The following is a 17,388-nucleotide window of genomic DNA, read 5'->3' on the forward strand; positions in this document are numbered from 1 at the left end:
AATACCCGTGGCCTGCTACGATCATTTTCTTCGTGAAATATATGGAGATTACGATCAGTTTTCAAGCTCAAAAGTCTTACACAGTACAAATTTCGAAGCAGAGAAAACACAACCTCTGAAACAGCAGAGGTGGGATCAGGTGCCATGGATGCGTGTGAGCATCCCCTGACAACTGGTGACACTCGCCGTGTGCTCCTTGTCATGATCGGGAAATAACGGGAAAATCCGTCGACAATGCAGTGTATAAAAATGGACTAACAATTAGTATGAAAAACGTCAGTCAGCATTTTACTCAATGAAACATTTCCATCTTTAATAAAACTTTGTAAATGATGACCACACAATAGTATGAAAAACGCCAGTCGGGATTTGGTATAATAATAGATTGTTTCGACCACTGACTTTAAGAAATGATGAATTCAAACGAAATATAAACAAAATTAAAAGGGGTGCTTGAGATTGTCACATGTAACCTCGCATATATGACAAAAGTCCAAAAATTAGATATGCATTCATTTGTATTGGGAATTTTTACTATCATTTTTTTTTTCTAAGCTTCTTATTTTAATTGCTCACTTTAAATACAAGAAGAGGAAATGGAAATGAATGAACACAAATTACATATTATTGCAAGTATAAATCGTGCCTTTTCTATACATTTTAAAGGAAATGCCAGATGAACCATCTCATTAATTACAGGCACAATTTCCGATTCTTATTACAGTGTTTTTAAATTACCGGAAACAAGTGCTGCCACCCCCTCAATGTTCCATTCACAAAGCTTGGTTCACAAAGGTTGAAGCTTTACTAATATTCACTGTACGTTTACATTGATGTTAAAGATATAGCTGGAGAAAAACATTTTATATTTTCTCTTAAATTTGCTTAAAACTGATACAGTGTACAGTGGGTTTTTTTCATTTGGAAATTAATTTTCTTAAAGAGGTAAAGCCACGAACCATCATATTTGGCCCTGTGTTTTTCACAAAAATCGAGTTTCTATTCATGACCGGTATTATACGTTAATTATTAGAGGACAACATACTTCTTTTCTTTGCGTAACTCATTTCATTAAATAATGCGCTGTTAGGCACGTGCGATGGTTTGAAGATGCGACGGTTTCATAAAAACGTTCAAAAATGCCCATTTTTCGACAGATTTTCCCAAAATTAAGTGTGGCCACAGTCAAGAACAACTTTCATACTTACCATATGTATAACTATTGCTGATACGAATCTACACGCTTAATATAATCGTTGTTCATACGTGTGGCCAATATGAAATATGACTTTACATTTAAATTTTGATGTCTCAAAGATTCACCACTTTTGTTAAACATTCCGTAATATTTAGTTTATTTAACAATAGTGGTATAAAAATTACACACAATATATTTTAAAAAATAGTCAGTAGTTCGTTTGAAATGATATTTTTGCAGAGGCATGATCTTCGATTTATATTACATGAATTCATAACTCAAAAAACATGTAGCCTATGTTACATTTCTCTTCGTCAGTCTTTGAACATGACGTTAAAAGTAATACATATACGTCATTGTGACGTCATAAAGACTGTAATTATTTTAGATGATGCTCTTTCAAATAATTTATTTTTTCAAGATGAATCACTTAGACTTTACTCGATATCATTAAATTATTAACAGAGGTCTATTTCTATTATCTCCAATTTCACCCCCCTTTCAATCGCCTGTTTTCGTTTTAAAGCTGTACACTATCTTCGTTTTAAATAATTTAACTATAGGATACTTAGTAACTGTTGTTCTAAAGACAAATCTTAATGCTGCTTTACATGAATACTAGATAACTAGCTTGTAAATATTTATAATAAGTGAAACAGACTCGGACCTAGATTTTTTTTTTCAGAAGGGGGATTGAAGAGGAATAGAGTTGTTATTACGTACGCTTACAGAAAGATAAAAAGATCCAGGGATGTAGTATCGTTTTAAAAGTGGGAGAGTCATCAGACTAGGAAAAAAAATATGAATTAACTTAGTATCTGAAAGTTTTTGACGAAGAGAATTAATCTAAAATCTCCGAACCCGTAAATCCAATTTTGTTTTTACAATGGAATTTCTACATATGTTACTACATGATCACAATAGAAATTTTGGACTCTTTAGCAAATTCAAAGAATGGACCCCCCCCCCTTCTGGATCCACGTACCTGTATAAACAAGGAATATCATAATCACATCTGGCCCTTCGTAATACAAGAATAATAATATTGTGCTACATTGCTTCTAAAATATTAATTAAAAAAAAAAGAAATTATGTACGAAATTGAAGGATTTAGATATTTAAATTATCTGCAATTCCACAAAACAAACTCTTGAACTTGGATGAGTATATGTCAATTTCAAGTTCCTTATAATATAACGAAAGGTAGAGTCAGTACTGTTACATTTTATAGCCGCAATTTACATACGTATATCAGCCATCGATCTATTTTACTTTTAAACGAAATCTTCTGAAATAATTTTATGCAGGTGTAGAAAAGTAAATTTTCATCCTGCTTCGTAAGCAAAAATCCTATTAATGATGTTGTGCTTAGCTTCGCACGGAGGATATCGATGTATGTATATATGTATACTGTATACTGATATTTTCATCAATATACATTTCAGACAATTATAATTCCATGTGGTAAAAATATAAAATACAGAAATATGTCAGCGTATTGGTGTGTCTTAGAATTCAGTATTAATAAAATATTTTCGCAACGCCCCCTTTGCAATGTGCTTTATATATTTACCTGTAGGTTTTCCAAATATTTCATAAGTTATCTATGCTATAGGTCGTTAGTTAGTTGGAGGTAGATGCAAGGGCAAATCTAGAGAAATTATACCTAAATGAAATGGAAATATAAGGAATCACTGTCTAGTTTTGAGAGTATTCCAGGGACATCAACAATAGTGGGAAACATGGGATAATTTTAGCATAACGGGCTTCGCCCGTTAATGCGTTATGCAAATTATCCCATGTTTCCTACTATTGTTGATGCCCTGGCATACTCTCAAAACTAGACAGTGATTCCTTAAACATATAACTGGCCTTGATCTACACTTGAACGGACTTACACATATTCCAATTTCCGCTCAAAAGGGGTATATATCAAACATCAGGGCCGTCACTCCCCTCAAGTTTGGACCGAGTATCGGACCCATTCCCAATGGCACAAAGTGCTAGATTTTCCCAATTTCATACTTAAATATTTCCCAAACACGTGTTTTCCTCGTATATACGACCTAATATATCGCACATACATCCTTTATTTGATCCATTTAGCAGTAATGCATGCTTAATTTTAATCTGCAACAACCCTGCTATGACCGTTTATTTCTAATTCGAATTTTCTCTGTCATGGAATAAAGATCTATAGATAGGTCATACGTAGATTGGGATGGGGAACTTATTTTCATTATTAAAAAAGAAGGATAACCATCATGAGTTAGTTTATAAATAAAATATATATATTTTAAAGAGAATTATACGTTAAAATAAAATCTTGGGCACTATCTATTTCATTTGCATGAGTCAAATGACCAGAAAAAAATAAATATTAAATTTTAAGCAATTTTATGCAAACCTTTAAAAGGAAAATTTTAAATAGTAACTTGATCATTTCAAGAAAATTATTCTTTATAATCTAAATTTTTGATTTATTTAAGGTGCAATGAAACAGTTAGAAATACCCCCTTCCCCACATATTTTTTAGTCTCTGTATCCTATGAAAATAAAAGAAAAACTTCCTTCTCTAGTAAGTAAATGTTTGGTCTGTTAAATTTAGATTTTATCACACCTTATGTCCTGTAAATTTTAGCTTTTCAAGTATACTTTTTAAAGTGATAAATGGCTTTTATGATTAAATATTTCGGGGGGGGGGGGGGGTTAATACATGTAAGTATGTTTATTTTCCCAATTTGACAAAAATGTCGAGAATTTTTCCCAATATAGAGGGACCCGGTCCTTGTACCAAAAGGTGCTGTGACGGCCCTGAACATTATATAAAATGACAGCAGTTATTTCATACATGGGGTGTCCCAGAATATCAGAATTATCTCGTGCATGTAATTTCGTTGCTTCCAAAGATCATAATTTTAAAATATGCTAGCTTGGTATATAGGACGTGTAATTTTCACATTTTCTCTCTCTATCCCCGACATGATAGCGATTTAAATTTGATAGGAATTCGTTGAATTGGTAAATAATAAACGTTACCTTCTTTGTCTGTATACCCGGTATTCATTCATGCTCGGATCTAAATGAAGAGACTGGGATTTGCAGAATTTTAAATACCTATACTTAACTAAGTAAAAGTGACCTTGGATCCCCCCTAGATGACACTGAAACCCTGGAATCTGTGTTGAGTTTGTATAAAAAGTCATGGTTTTATATGTATAGGAAAACACAATCATCGTCGCAAACCACGACCAAAATGCCCATACTCTCCCATTCTGGAGGAAACAGCTGTATGCGGACTCCAGACCGTGTCTTGAGACGATGGGGGAAACAATCCGAAACATGGGAAAGGAGATTATGTGGGTTTATTTTGGGTTTTTTTTTGGGGGGGGGGGTTGTTGTTGATTTGTTTTGTTTGTTTGCTTTTTTTTGCATGAGAAGAGATTTCCGAGTTGTATATTTTTTTTGACTGGAAAAAAATTCTAGATCCGCGCCTGTTCATCTGTTGGCGTTTAAAGAGGTTTAAATAAAGCGAATTAATTTACAGTTTATCAAAACAAGTGCCGTCAAACGTCTTTGATCATGAATCTCGAATGAATTTCCAGTATGCATAGCAATGTACAATACCCTCGAGCTTCTACTCAAAGGAAAACACTAAACGATAAAAAACGTGTGAAGGTTCGTCGGCAAAATTATATCCTTCCATGTGTACAGCAAGTCCGAGGGATAATTTTAAACAAATTGTCTATGCAATTACGCATGATAGGCGAAAAATACATGCATGTATGTACATGTACACATGGTATTGTTAATTACGCACGGCCCTTGTGTTTTGAATGATCACACAAGTAGCAACCGCTTAATAAAACAACCTTCTGTTGCCTTTACTATATTTTCAAACCAACCCCCCCCCCCCAAAAAAAAAAAGATTGAACACTTAATATTCATTTTTTTCCTGACTTTGCGGATTAATCAAAATTGGGATACAGCTAATATTTACACCCAAAAAATCTTCCCCCTATTTTCTCTTGATGTATCATTTTAAAAAGTTGCTTTTGATTTAACAGGACAATATAACAGTATTTAGACATTTTTTTATCAAAGCAAAATCTAGCTAGCTACATGTATTTATCTCATGATTCAAAACTTCTTAACAGTCCTATGATAAAATTTCCCAAATTCTTAGGTAGTGTTTATTTTAGCGGATCCTTCCAATAATGTAGATATATTTACCTTCATTTAAATAACGTCATACCGTTACAATATACATGTGTATAAATAACGTCAAAAGTCATGACGTTATACATGTAAAATGTAGACTTTACTTTAAAAAAATACCAATTTCAAACGACTATAAAAAGAAAACTGGGAAAGATATCATTAAAAAATAAATTATGTTATAACCCACAAAGTCTAACCTATCAGAGAATAAAATTTTATTCATTTTGGTGACAGGGCATATTTTTGCACTTCGTGGCTTTAGCTCTTTCTGATTTGGAAAAATATTCATTTTTATATCTAAGAAAAGTACACTTAAACTTTTAAAAGGTGCAGAAGCAGGTCGAAATTTATGAATTCTCTTCCTTCCATTTTGTTAAACGGAATTGTTTCTTATTTCGTAATACTGGAAAAGTACAGAGCAATGAAATATGCAATTCCCCCAAAAAAATTAAAGTAAATAAGGAAATTATTTAAGGACAACAATTTCGTCATTCTTACGCACTTCCTTGCATATCTTTATTGCATTGCTAAGTGCAGAATGCAAGTAGCAGGAAACAGCTTTGTGGCAACGCACTTTGAAAAAATTACGCACTTTGAAAAATTTTTTCAAAGTGCGTTAAATTTTGGGACCAGGTTAACGCACTTTGAAAAAATAATTTTTTTTTCAAAGTGCGTTAATATCGACCATATTAACGCACTTTGAAAAAAAAATTCTGCATGGCTTAGTCAATATTCCTACAAATCTTAGGTATGATAAATTATCATTTGAACCTGATTTGATACTTTTTGTTCCCCGCTTGAAAAGTGGGAGATATTAATTTGGGTCTATCTGTCAGTCCGTCCGTCTAGCTGTCCGTCAATCCGTCTTTCTGTAACGCTTTCGTTTCCACACGATATCTCGCCAACCCTTTGAACATTTGCAATGAAATTTAACATAACAAAATCCCTGTGGCCTTAGGAAGACCCCTTTTGAATTTGGGGTCAAAAGGTCAACATTCAATGTCGTAAAGAACTACGAACGATAGTATTGTTCTTCCGCCTATCTCTTAGTCAATTCTCAAATGTTAACATATTGGAATGATTCCAAAAAAAATTTATAGATATTTATATGAATTTTCATAAAACCTTACTTATTTGGGATAACAAAGAGAAATAACTCTATAATTTTGGCAAAACTTGTGTTTTTAAACACCTGGAGTTTAACAGAGAGATTATCAGATATGGTATCAAATTAACATCGAAAAGCAGACAGGTACTGTAGATTCCTTAATATAAGCGAGGAATTAATTTCTGCGTAATTTCGCGAGAAGTATCACTCGCGAAAAAAATATTTCTCGCTTTTATTTTTCTGGTGCTTAAATCTATGTAAAATCTGTTAATAAACCGTTCATTCGCGAATTATAATTCTAGCGATTTGACGTTTGAGAGCCAGTTCGCGATAAAAAACACTCGCGAAAAATAAGGAATTTACAGCTAGTAATTAATATTCTGATTTTCCTGAAAATGAACATAAATAGACTTTGAGATTTAAAAGAACAAAATTTCGATTTACTACAGACTTCCTTGTACAGTTCTTATACTGTATTTAGAATGCTCTTTTTTTCAAATATCATTGACACTTAAGGTTACGAGTTATAGAAATAGATATATCTGGGTGGGAATGATAAAGAGTTGAGCTGATAGACCTTAATTCAGCCAGTCTTTTCTTCGTTTTCCGTTTCTTGGTTTTCTTCAATCCATCAGTTTTTAGAAAAAAACACATCAAAGTAAGGGCACCGCAAAGCAGAGCATTCCTTCCCAAAAAAGATCCCGATACAAATTACGTCAATTCCACACAGAAAAAACTAACATACACATAAAGTAATAACACACATAATCGCATCACTATATCCCATCATACGTTGCAAGGGGATAATACTGTTGTCTATTTCTAAAATATAAGTCTAATTCCTTTTGTTTCATGAAAATTTTTTCAAAGTGCGTTAAATGTTTACATGGTGTAAAATTATGATGTACAGTTTTAACGCACTTTGAAAAAATTTTTCAAAGTGCGTTAATTTGGTCCCAAATTCAACGCACTTTGAAAAAATTTTTCAAAATGCGTTAACCTGGTCCCAAAACTTAACGCACTTTGAAAAAAATTTTCAAAGTGCGTAATTTTTCAAAGTGCGTTGTAACACAGCTTTTAAAAACTTGTAAACAGTCTGAGCCGGTAGCCTGCATCAAATCAGACAAAAAGAAACATTGCCATCTTCCTCCGTCAATGTTTGCAGTTCTGATTATTTATTTTTAAAATATCCGACATCTAAAAACTTAATTTTGTTTTATTTCGCCGCGTTCTAAAACATGTAAAAGAATATGAATTTAAATCCGGATCACGAAATATTTACATGCATATGCTACATGTACATGTAATTGCAAATAAAAGGCAAGGGCTTGAATTTTTTACTTCAAATAATGTCGAGTGCATCTATGAATAGTATCACCACCATTCTCTTTGGAGAAGTGGGCAGGCTTTCGTATACGTTTGTTAATTTTGTAGGACCTAGAAACAGCAATCCACAATTTAGTTTCACCAAGCATTCCAAGTAACTGAATTCTAACCTCAATGACCCCATAAATAACAAGCCTTTGCCTGGTCAGCCAACATTTCTGTAAACGCGTCACAAATTACACCTTAAATTTTACTTTTCCTGATGTGTAACACACCATGCCATTAAAAATCCGGAATACAAACAAACAAGACGTAACCGGTTCGAGGTTTTACACGCCTGAGAGAAGGAAACTTTCGGACTATCACACTCACAGTGGACTGTCCGATCAGAGAGATAGATAGATAACTTACCCAGTTCTTCATCCTTCGGAACATCTTTGATTTCTTTATTAATGATCATATATTACAAGTTTTTGCTAAATCACTATCTTGTGATCATAGTAAACACCGATTGTCTCGGCGACTGACGTCAATGAAGCAGAAAGGCTAAATATAAACAGTAGAATCAGTGTCCCGGAAAATGGTTTATAAAATCCTCTAACTTATTTTTCTTCACGGGGAAAGGGGTGGGGCAGCTCTTGTGTAACACTCGCAGCGAGTTGACCTCGTACCTGGTTGCGACTGCAAGATAAGCTGATATAAATAGTTTTTTTTAAGTAAATACTCTGCAAAATCTTTCTTTTTTTGGCTAGAAATTTGCTTCATATAGGCCTTTATATAATAAAAGGATTTTTTTTTCTTTTTAACCAAAATAATATAATTTCTTTTAAGTTAATTGATTAGATCTATAATACACGTGGGCTGTCCAAAAAGTTCGTTGACAATGCGGGTATTTTTATAGTCTTGCAAGATATGCAAACATACTACTAAACCAAAATGTTCGTGACGTTATAAAACACCAAGGTCATTTTAGATTGTTTGATCGTTCTAAAGACTTTTTTTATGTGAAAATTATCGTCTTTTGAGGTCGCAGAAAGTTTGCATGGTCCAAAATGCTGTAAAGTTCTGTAATAAAAGGTTTTTGTTTTGTTTTTGTTTTTTTTTAAATTTTAACAATATTTTATTCACTGATGTGAATGGGATTGGGCAGCAGACTCAGTCTATTTTAGCCCTCTCCCTACAACAAGGTCAAGGTACAAAATAAATAATAATAATTAAATAAGAGAATGTACAAAAGAAAAAAAACAAAAATGAACAAAGTAGCAGAAAAAAATACAGAAAAAATGATATAAAAGAATGTAATAAAATAAAAGTTTTCAAGGATTATTTTTAAACTAAACAAAACTGATGCTGTTAAATATTATCGTTTATTACATACATACAGTAGAGGATATTTTCAGGGGGGAAAATCAACAAACGAATGAAAAAAGCAATGCTGAACACCCAATCGTTCCAGTGCATCGTAAAATCATATCAGTATTGATCATGTTTACTAGTATATGCAAAACAATGTCGTTAGAGACTAGGAAAAAACTAAATCAGCTTGGAATAAAGGGGATATGTCCAATTAATTAAAAAAAAAATACAAAGGTATATTAAACAAGTATATTAGATGGTGTACGTGCACAGTGCGAGGGGCGTTGCAAAAATGGGAAATTAACAATCTGAAATCAGGTGTTCCATTCTCACAACGTCAGGGGTCAAGAGTCATTCGACGCCCTGACTGCAGCGACAACTTCCAGTGGATATACAAATTAAAATAATTGTTTGATTGGTACAATCCCGTTTTATTGAAATGACCCCTCTTCAAAAGTGTTGACTGTTAATTTGAGATTTTTATCGAAAATTTTCAAAAAAGCTTCATGAAATATTTTCCTCTTACCCTGCAAGGTTTGAATACCCCAGGCGTCAATTCCAAATGAACTTTTTTTTATAAAATGACCAAACAATTTTTTTAATTAATGGCTTAAATTGCGATCGACCAATCACATTACATGTGACCCTTTCGGTGACAAACAGTTGTACGACAATGTGATGCATGGTCAGATGCTTTCTCCACCCCCCCCCCCCCCCCGAAAAAAAACAAAACATATAAACCGCTACCTATTAATATATTATGCCTCAGCAGCCTGTTTATGTAAATAAAAGCTTTATTTGACATGTCATATTTAATCAATTCGGCAAACAAACCACTCTAGTTCTTGTGCATGTGTACATGTATTTATTGAACAAACCGATTGTTTACTTTTCAGATAGGCAAACAATATAATAAGATTTTAATATTCAGCCCAAGTTTACAAATATTTTAATAAGGTTAAGTTTCCTTAGGAGGACTAAATCCATGACACATTTTCAAAATCTGCAAAAAGAATCATGAGTGTGTCGCGTTTGTGTTTTATTATAATTATAACATAATTAATTAACATGATTAATGAGACCACACCATATTCAACCAGGCAGATATAAAGACAATAAAGTGACGAAAAGAAAATATAGGAAGGGTCTCTTTTAGTGACCAAATAAATGACACACCATTCTCTCAATGGGTTTGTTTAATACATTTATGATTTTTTTTTATTTTGTTGAACCTTTTTTTTCGCCAAGTTCAGTCACTATCTGTATCATGTGTATGTTATGGCTTGCTTCGTTATCTTTTAACCACGATACACTTATGTAGAACTGTAATTTTAATTCTGCTTATTGAGAATAATGACCATGTCTTTCTGTTAAGAAATTGCGAAAAGAATTTATAAATATGACTTAAAATGATGAAGTACGTTTGATTAGCACTGCTACATGAGAAATCATAATTCTTGACCAAGCTCTGAATAATTTAGCGAATTAGGATGTATCGATTTGGCAAAAGATGTCGAGATCATAAAAGATTTCTCATCAATACAATCTTTGACTAGTTCCGCCGATTTTCTATATATTTTGGTTATTAAGAATGGCGAAAATTAAAGAAACTTTTTGCTTTTTTACGATCATTCGACAACGTATTTTTTAAAGAGAAGTTTTGTCGGTAAAAAAAATTCTAACAAAAATGTAATAGAAATATTTCACTTACCTTTTTTTTAAACACCGTTAACAAAATGCAAACTAAGGTCTCTTCTTTACTTCAGGCGCTGTTGTCTCTTCGTTGATAAAACTCTTAATGTGATAGATTGAGTGAACAAACTTAGCATACATAAATCTTCCACGCCTTTTCGACCTCTTAATTCAACCAAGATTTGAAGGAGAAAAACAAAATCGGCCCAGGGATCCAGCGGGGGCGGGATTAAAAATTGCCACTTTTTCTTGCTCTCGTAGAACTTTTTTCATACCCCCTTCAGCTAGTATGCACAATAATCACTCATGACCCAAAGATCTACGAACATGCAAAACAAGCAAATCGCCACTACCAATCATTGGTGACTCTACTTGACAAGTATTGGCACATATTGCACAAGAGCATGATTGACCGGTCATAAACTGGCAGGGATGTCTATTAATAGGTCACGTGACTGTGACTGGAGAGAGAATTATTCTTGGTCACTGTGTGGAGAAGCTCGTAGTGTATTCATGTTTTATTATTTCATTAACTGTAATAAGTCGCAACACAAGACATTGGCGAGACATCTTTATAAGACAAAATATGTAGTTCGGACCCGTCTCTCCTCCACTTTTTTTTTTCTTTCTTTCTTCTTATTTTTTTTTTTGTTGTTGTAAATATGCAATATCGAATTATTAAAAATTTAAGTTACTAAAAATTGTTACTACATTTAAATGTGAGAGAAAATATGGTAAGGATCATAAAAGACAAAAATGCCTGCATGGGTTATCCTTGGCATGCATGCAAATATTTGAATAGAATAAGGTCGGTGAATTCATTAACGTTATCAGAAGAAATATGCAAGTGCACGCGTATCATTTTAAAAAGTTGCCTAGCCCTGAAGTGCTAAATGTGATGTCTTCATTAGGTCACATTACATGCGCAACTTAGTAAATCTAAGTACAGTGTACTTTGTTTTCCACCCAAAGGCAACGAAAGGTAATTGTTTTATTTTTCGGAGAGAGAGAGAGAGGGGGGGGGGATTTGGTCTGGCCTTCACCCAGCCGTCAAGAAGTCGAAATTGATTAATTTGCTTAATTCAGTACAATGTTAAAATAAGGTTCATGGCCATCAGATAAAGCTAAATGTCTTTTAAACACATCCATTAATTGAAGAAACCAATTTCTTCCCAATTTCAATTTCGTTATGGTCTGACGAGGAATCTAAAAGAAAATGTTTCCCCGCAGGTTTCATATGTGAAGAAAACGGTCAAGTAAACAAGAGACCCATGGGCCACATCGCTCACCTGAGTAATTTACTTGAGAAGATTTTCAAAGATTTTCCAAATATACTTCAATGGGATACTTGGATTCCTATCTTCGAGGTCAGGATTTTAACAATTTAGAATTTTCACTAGCCCAGGATGCTTCCACATAACTTTCAGCTTTTCTGGCCCAGTGGATCTTGAAAAAAAGATTTAAAAAAAAGATTTTTCAATATATTTTAATGTAAAACATGGATTCCCTATCGTGACCCTGCCCTTACCCCAGGTCTCATAATTTGAATAATTTAGAATCTACACTATCCCAAGATGCTTCCACCGATGTTTCTGCTTTTCTGTTCAAAGGGTTCTTGTAAAGATCTTTTAAGGACCAAGTCCTATTTTTGTCATTTCTTGATTAACTTGTAAGGTAACTTGGTCCTTCATTTTAATAATTTAAACTCCCCTTCACTTAAGAATGCTTTGTATCAAGTTTGCTCAAAATTGCCCCAGTGGTTCTTGATAAGAAGTTAAAAATGTGAAAAATTTACAGACAGACAGGCAGACGGACGATAGACAATGACCCGAGTGATTAGAAAAGCTCACTTGAGCTTTCAGCTCAGATGTGCTAAAACGTATTTAAAACATATTCTAACCACATTTTTTTTAGTTTTTTTTGTCCATTCATTTTCTAAATTTCTACTATCATGAAACATGATCATACATTTGTATTTGAATGTAAACTCATTAAACTAATCTTCTTTCGCACACATGTAGTATTTTAACATGTCAACAAAACCTTTTTTTATTCAGATTTAAGTATACAATTTTTGCTTAGGCCACTCTTGGTATCCTATTTTGAAATCCAAGCAAAATTCTAACTGTACCCTTAGCTACATCTTCGCTAGCCAAGGGTTTTCGGTCAATTCCGCTACCCATAAATCCTTGGCATATGGGAAATGGAATCGAAAACCCTTAGCTAGCAAAGATGCCTAAACTAGGAAAGGACATGTTTTGCTGATAGGACTGTCCAAGAGCGCAAAAATGCATATAATGCAAAAACATGTACAAAAACCCTACCCCTTGATAATTTAGAGTACAAAATTATAAAATCCATCATGTAAAATTAACACCCCTGATAATTTATAATTAGATTTTATGTAGCTTTTATACGTAAATTTTCTAGGGAACAATTTTTATGTGTATGTATTTAATTTAGTTTTACCATTAGAGTAAATCAGATCGCTACTTTTATTCTGAAGTCTTTCGAATAGATTCCTTGTCTAGTATGAAAAAAAAAATATTGGGTGCAATTTGGTTAAATATAAGGTCAATGACCACAGCACATGAAACCGAAAGTCTCCTTCAAACAGTCTAATTAGTTATCGGTAAACAAGTTTCAAATGAAATACTATTACGTATATATGAAACGCATACTTGGCTGCAAAACGGCCTATTAAGCATTTCCTGAAGCTTACTGAAAGTTATTGTTAAAATTACTTTAATGAACACTTCCATGTATATGTGCATGTATACCCTATAAGTATGGATGTCTTGAGTGAATGTCAAATTTACACACACTTCGCGGGCATTTCCAACAATCGAAAACCAATGCAGATTCAAGTCAATAACAAGTTCGGATATGAATTATTATTTCTCATAACAAACAATAAAAAAGAATTTCTACCAGATAAAAAGATGAAAATATATACCATGCTTTTCTATGGAAGGTCTACTCTGTAAAATTTTGTTATTCGTGTCTTGTTGACTTCGAACCAAGTCAATATTTTTTTTTAGTTTATTACATGCATTTTTTATGACGATAACTCATGTTCGCCTTCTTCTGTGTTGTAATATCTAGTCATGACCATTTTTTATACGCAGCTTTCTCTATTTGTATATATCATACATCATACTTTAATTACCGTTATTAATATTTAGTAAATTCCAATCTCTCCGATTGATTTAATCACTTGTAATTGCTTTTTTTTTTTAGATAAGTAAGATGATTTGGCCACCTCTACTCTTCAGATTGCTAAATTATGATCGTATTGACCTAAAATTAATTAAAAATGCAAATATATAATTATCCTATCCTAATCAGTTTAAAATAAAATGTCCTGACTTTCATGTTACTTTCCTTTATACTGTACTAGTATCTTATGGTCAAGAAGCTGGTCCGCCAAAAGCGGCCTATCATTGGTTTACCTACCTTGCCCTAAAGTTCTATGTCCTATTGTCCAAAAGCTGCCACAAAATATTTTTCAGCAAAAAGAGTCGAAACTGTGTAAACTATTGTATTTCAAATTCTAGATGCATGTTTTCATGTCAACTTAAGACTTTTATATGCAATTATACATTGTACGTCATATTATAAGTTTCGTACATCTTAACAAAAGTAAGTAAGCATTTATTAAGCTTGTAACAAATACCTATGGGCAGAAAGTAAACAAATAATCCAATGTCACGTCAATGGTAAGAAATGCCAAGAATTTCAAAAAATAAAAAGTTTATTCCCCACATGCTTTATTTGTTTTAGTTGTCTGTGTTTTGACAAACTATTTTATGGTTGAAGGTGCTATATGAATATATATGTTTATTCACCAATCAAGGGCCCACGGGGGGCATGAACAAATTATTACAATATGATAACATTGATTACAATTCTATATTATAGGTGTATAATGTAACATGACTAGTGATTAGGTTTGACATTGAGAAGTGCATCACCACACTGGATCAAAAGCATAGAAAACCATAGGATGATAAAAAGAAAACACAATTAAATAAAATAATAGATATAAGGTAATTAAAAAAAAATCTTGTAGTAATGGCAGTATGAAACGATTAATTCCTTTTCAATAAGATAATATATTGAAAATGTCTCATTTGTGAGCACGTCTTCTGAAAACACTATTGTACATGAATTGGGACTACAATCAGCTTTAATATTTATTTTTTATCCAAGTTATATCCTAGATTTTTTTTCGACAAGAGTTTGCAAATCTAATGATTAAAGATGTCTGCCTGTAGTTATTTGTTTGAGGGGTGCACTGGATGAATTGTAACTCTTGGTATTTTATGAAAATCATGTTTAACATGACTGATTAAGCAAAGGCATCTTTTTTCTGGCAAAAAGAAATATTTTTCTTAAATCCACTCTTGTTTGAGACCGATTTGGAAACCTCCAAACATTTGGCATTTCCTACTCACTGCCTGCACTTTAGACAGAAAATTTTTGATATGGCGAACGTGCGCAAGCAAATTACAGTGGAAGAGTTTAATAAACCATTACGTTTATGTTTATAAACAGAGCCGAATGCATGACGCAATACAAACAATCAAGAAATTTTTCTTAGAAAAAAAGAATTAACACGTGCATTTAAAGATGCTCTGCGAGTAAATCTGTTCAGGTTTTGTAACCTTTAGTTTGTGTTAGTTTGTCATTGTATGGAACGGAAGTGACGTACTTTGTCACGTGATCATGTTGAATGCTGTCTTGATGTATTATATATGCTCTTTGCGAGGATGGTCCTTTAGCGGTGATTTAGAAGCACAATTACGAAGACTTTATCGCTGAAAAGTTTCCTATTCGGTGCGGGACAATGCATAGTACTTAGTCAGCTTTGAGGAGTGGATCTTAAGCTCTGCAAGTCTTTATGCCCCCTATAATCAATATTCTGGGATGTATATAGTTATTTGTCTGTCTGTTTATCAGTTTATCCAAAAAAGAAAATTTAATTCATAACTTTTGAATGGTTGATTTCAAGGCTTTCATATTTCACAAGTCTCTTTCTTTTTACAAGATCTTGAAGTACTAAAATATTAGACATCAAGGCCCAGAAACTTTTTCAATTTGACTTGATATGGAAGATTTTACCAAAATTTAACCTTGCATGGACATAATTTTTGAAGCGTTGAAGCTAGGGTTTCATATTTCACTTGCGTATTCCATGTGATAAGACCTTTCTTTGATGTCAAAGTTGACCTTGACTTCTGATTATTGCCTTCATTTAAAGAAAAACTTTAACCTTGCGTCTAAGTTTTGAATGGTTGATGTTAGGGTGTTATTTGTGATAAACTTCTTTTTTGGTATCAACTATATTCTTTTGACCTTGGACTTTGTCCTATTGACAGCTTAATATTTTAAAATTTTGTTCCCAAGATTTTTTTCAAACTGTAAGAACATATCAAAAGGAAATAAAACAACATATATTTTTTCCAACATTTTCCCCAACATTTTTCCATTTTGAATATCTTTTTAAAATCTAACATCAACAACAACATGTCTCTCCTGCGTAGGCATATATAGTTGTCATCATCGAGATCGTCTTCCACAAACACATCACGTTGTCCTTGCCTCTTCTTGACCTTCATCCTCTGCTGTCACTGTTTATAAATTTAGAAAACTCAAAACAAAAGCTTGGGGTTTAAAACGTAATATTTAAAAAAAAAAAAACACCAATGATGTCAATTATACATGATTCAAAAATTGATCAGATTTTTATTTACATGTATTTACTACAATTTAAACCTTTTCCAAACATATTACTTTTTTTCTCCGATTATGTCCATATGTCATTTACAGTAGGGGCAAGGTGAAGATATATTTTAGGGCAGTATATCATTTGTCTGTATGTATTTATGAATATATTTATTACCTCGGCATTTCTTGTTTTTATCCTCAGCAGTAGGGGTATCGTGTTCTGTTATTGTACACACAGGAGGAGGAGGGGTAGAGGGAGAGGTGGATTTGCCCTGGGTATCTCCAACCTCAACTGCTATTGTCTTTTTGGGAGTTGAACTATGTTCAATCTCCCATGGTCATCACGCATTTAACATGCGCAGTAATTTGTGTTGATTATATAGAGCCGAAAGCGAGGCTACTGTGTCAGCTGATTTACTCCGATGATATTCAACAGAAAACATGCATAAACATCCGCCACAAATAGTTCATGTCATTTTCTCCTGAATTGATCTAATTTTTTTTTCCATAATTTGAAATGTAAGTAAATGTAATGATAAAGTAATCTTATTTTGAATATCAGATTCCGTTCAAAGTAAAAACTAAATTATAAAGAACCTAAAAGTTTTTGTTATAAATGTATTTTTAGTGTAGCGTCATACACTGAAAGAGATACGAACGACAACTCTACATACTGACGGCAAGCGGTAAATCTAGTCTTCCCGACGGTCCCGGATTTTTAGCAATTTCTTTTTTACCGGCGCACAGAATTTATTCA

At 33.0% G+C, this 17,388-nt stretch overlaps 1 protein-coding gene across 2 annotated transcripts in view; it reads right to left on the reverse strand.

The window, feature by feature from the left end:
• Positions 1 to 14,444, reverse strand: part of LOC134270160 (solute carrier organic anion transporter family member 4C1-like) — a 32,940-nt gene extending 18,496 nt beyond the window's left edge. The window contains exon 1 of one of the 2 annotated variants that reach the window (XM_062752360.1): positions 14,358 to 14,444. Coding sequence is in view for 1 of the 2 variants with exons in the window: in XM_062752346.1 (XP_062608330.1) it covers positions 8,265 to 8,288 (24 nt within the window). In the remaining variant the exon portion in view is untranslated. Of the gene's footprint in view, positions 1 to 8,264; positions 8,398 to 14,357 lie in introns of those variants that run through there. The other variant, XM_062752346.1, reaches the window with a different exon arrangement.
• Positions 14,445 to 17,388: the final 2,944 nt, after the last annotated feature.

This window comes from Saccostrea cucullata, unplaced genomic scaffold, assembly GCF_032062105.1.
Source record: "Saccostrea cucullata isolate Sc308-1 unplaced genomic scaffold, CSIRO_AGI_Scuc_v1 ctg706, whole genome shotgun sequence".
Classification (NCBI taxonomy): domain Eukaryota; kingdom Metazoa; phylum Mollusca; class Bivalvia; order Ostreida; family Ostreidae; genus Saccostrea; species Saccostrea cuccullata.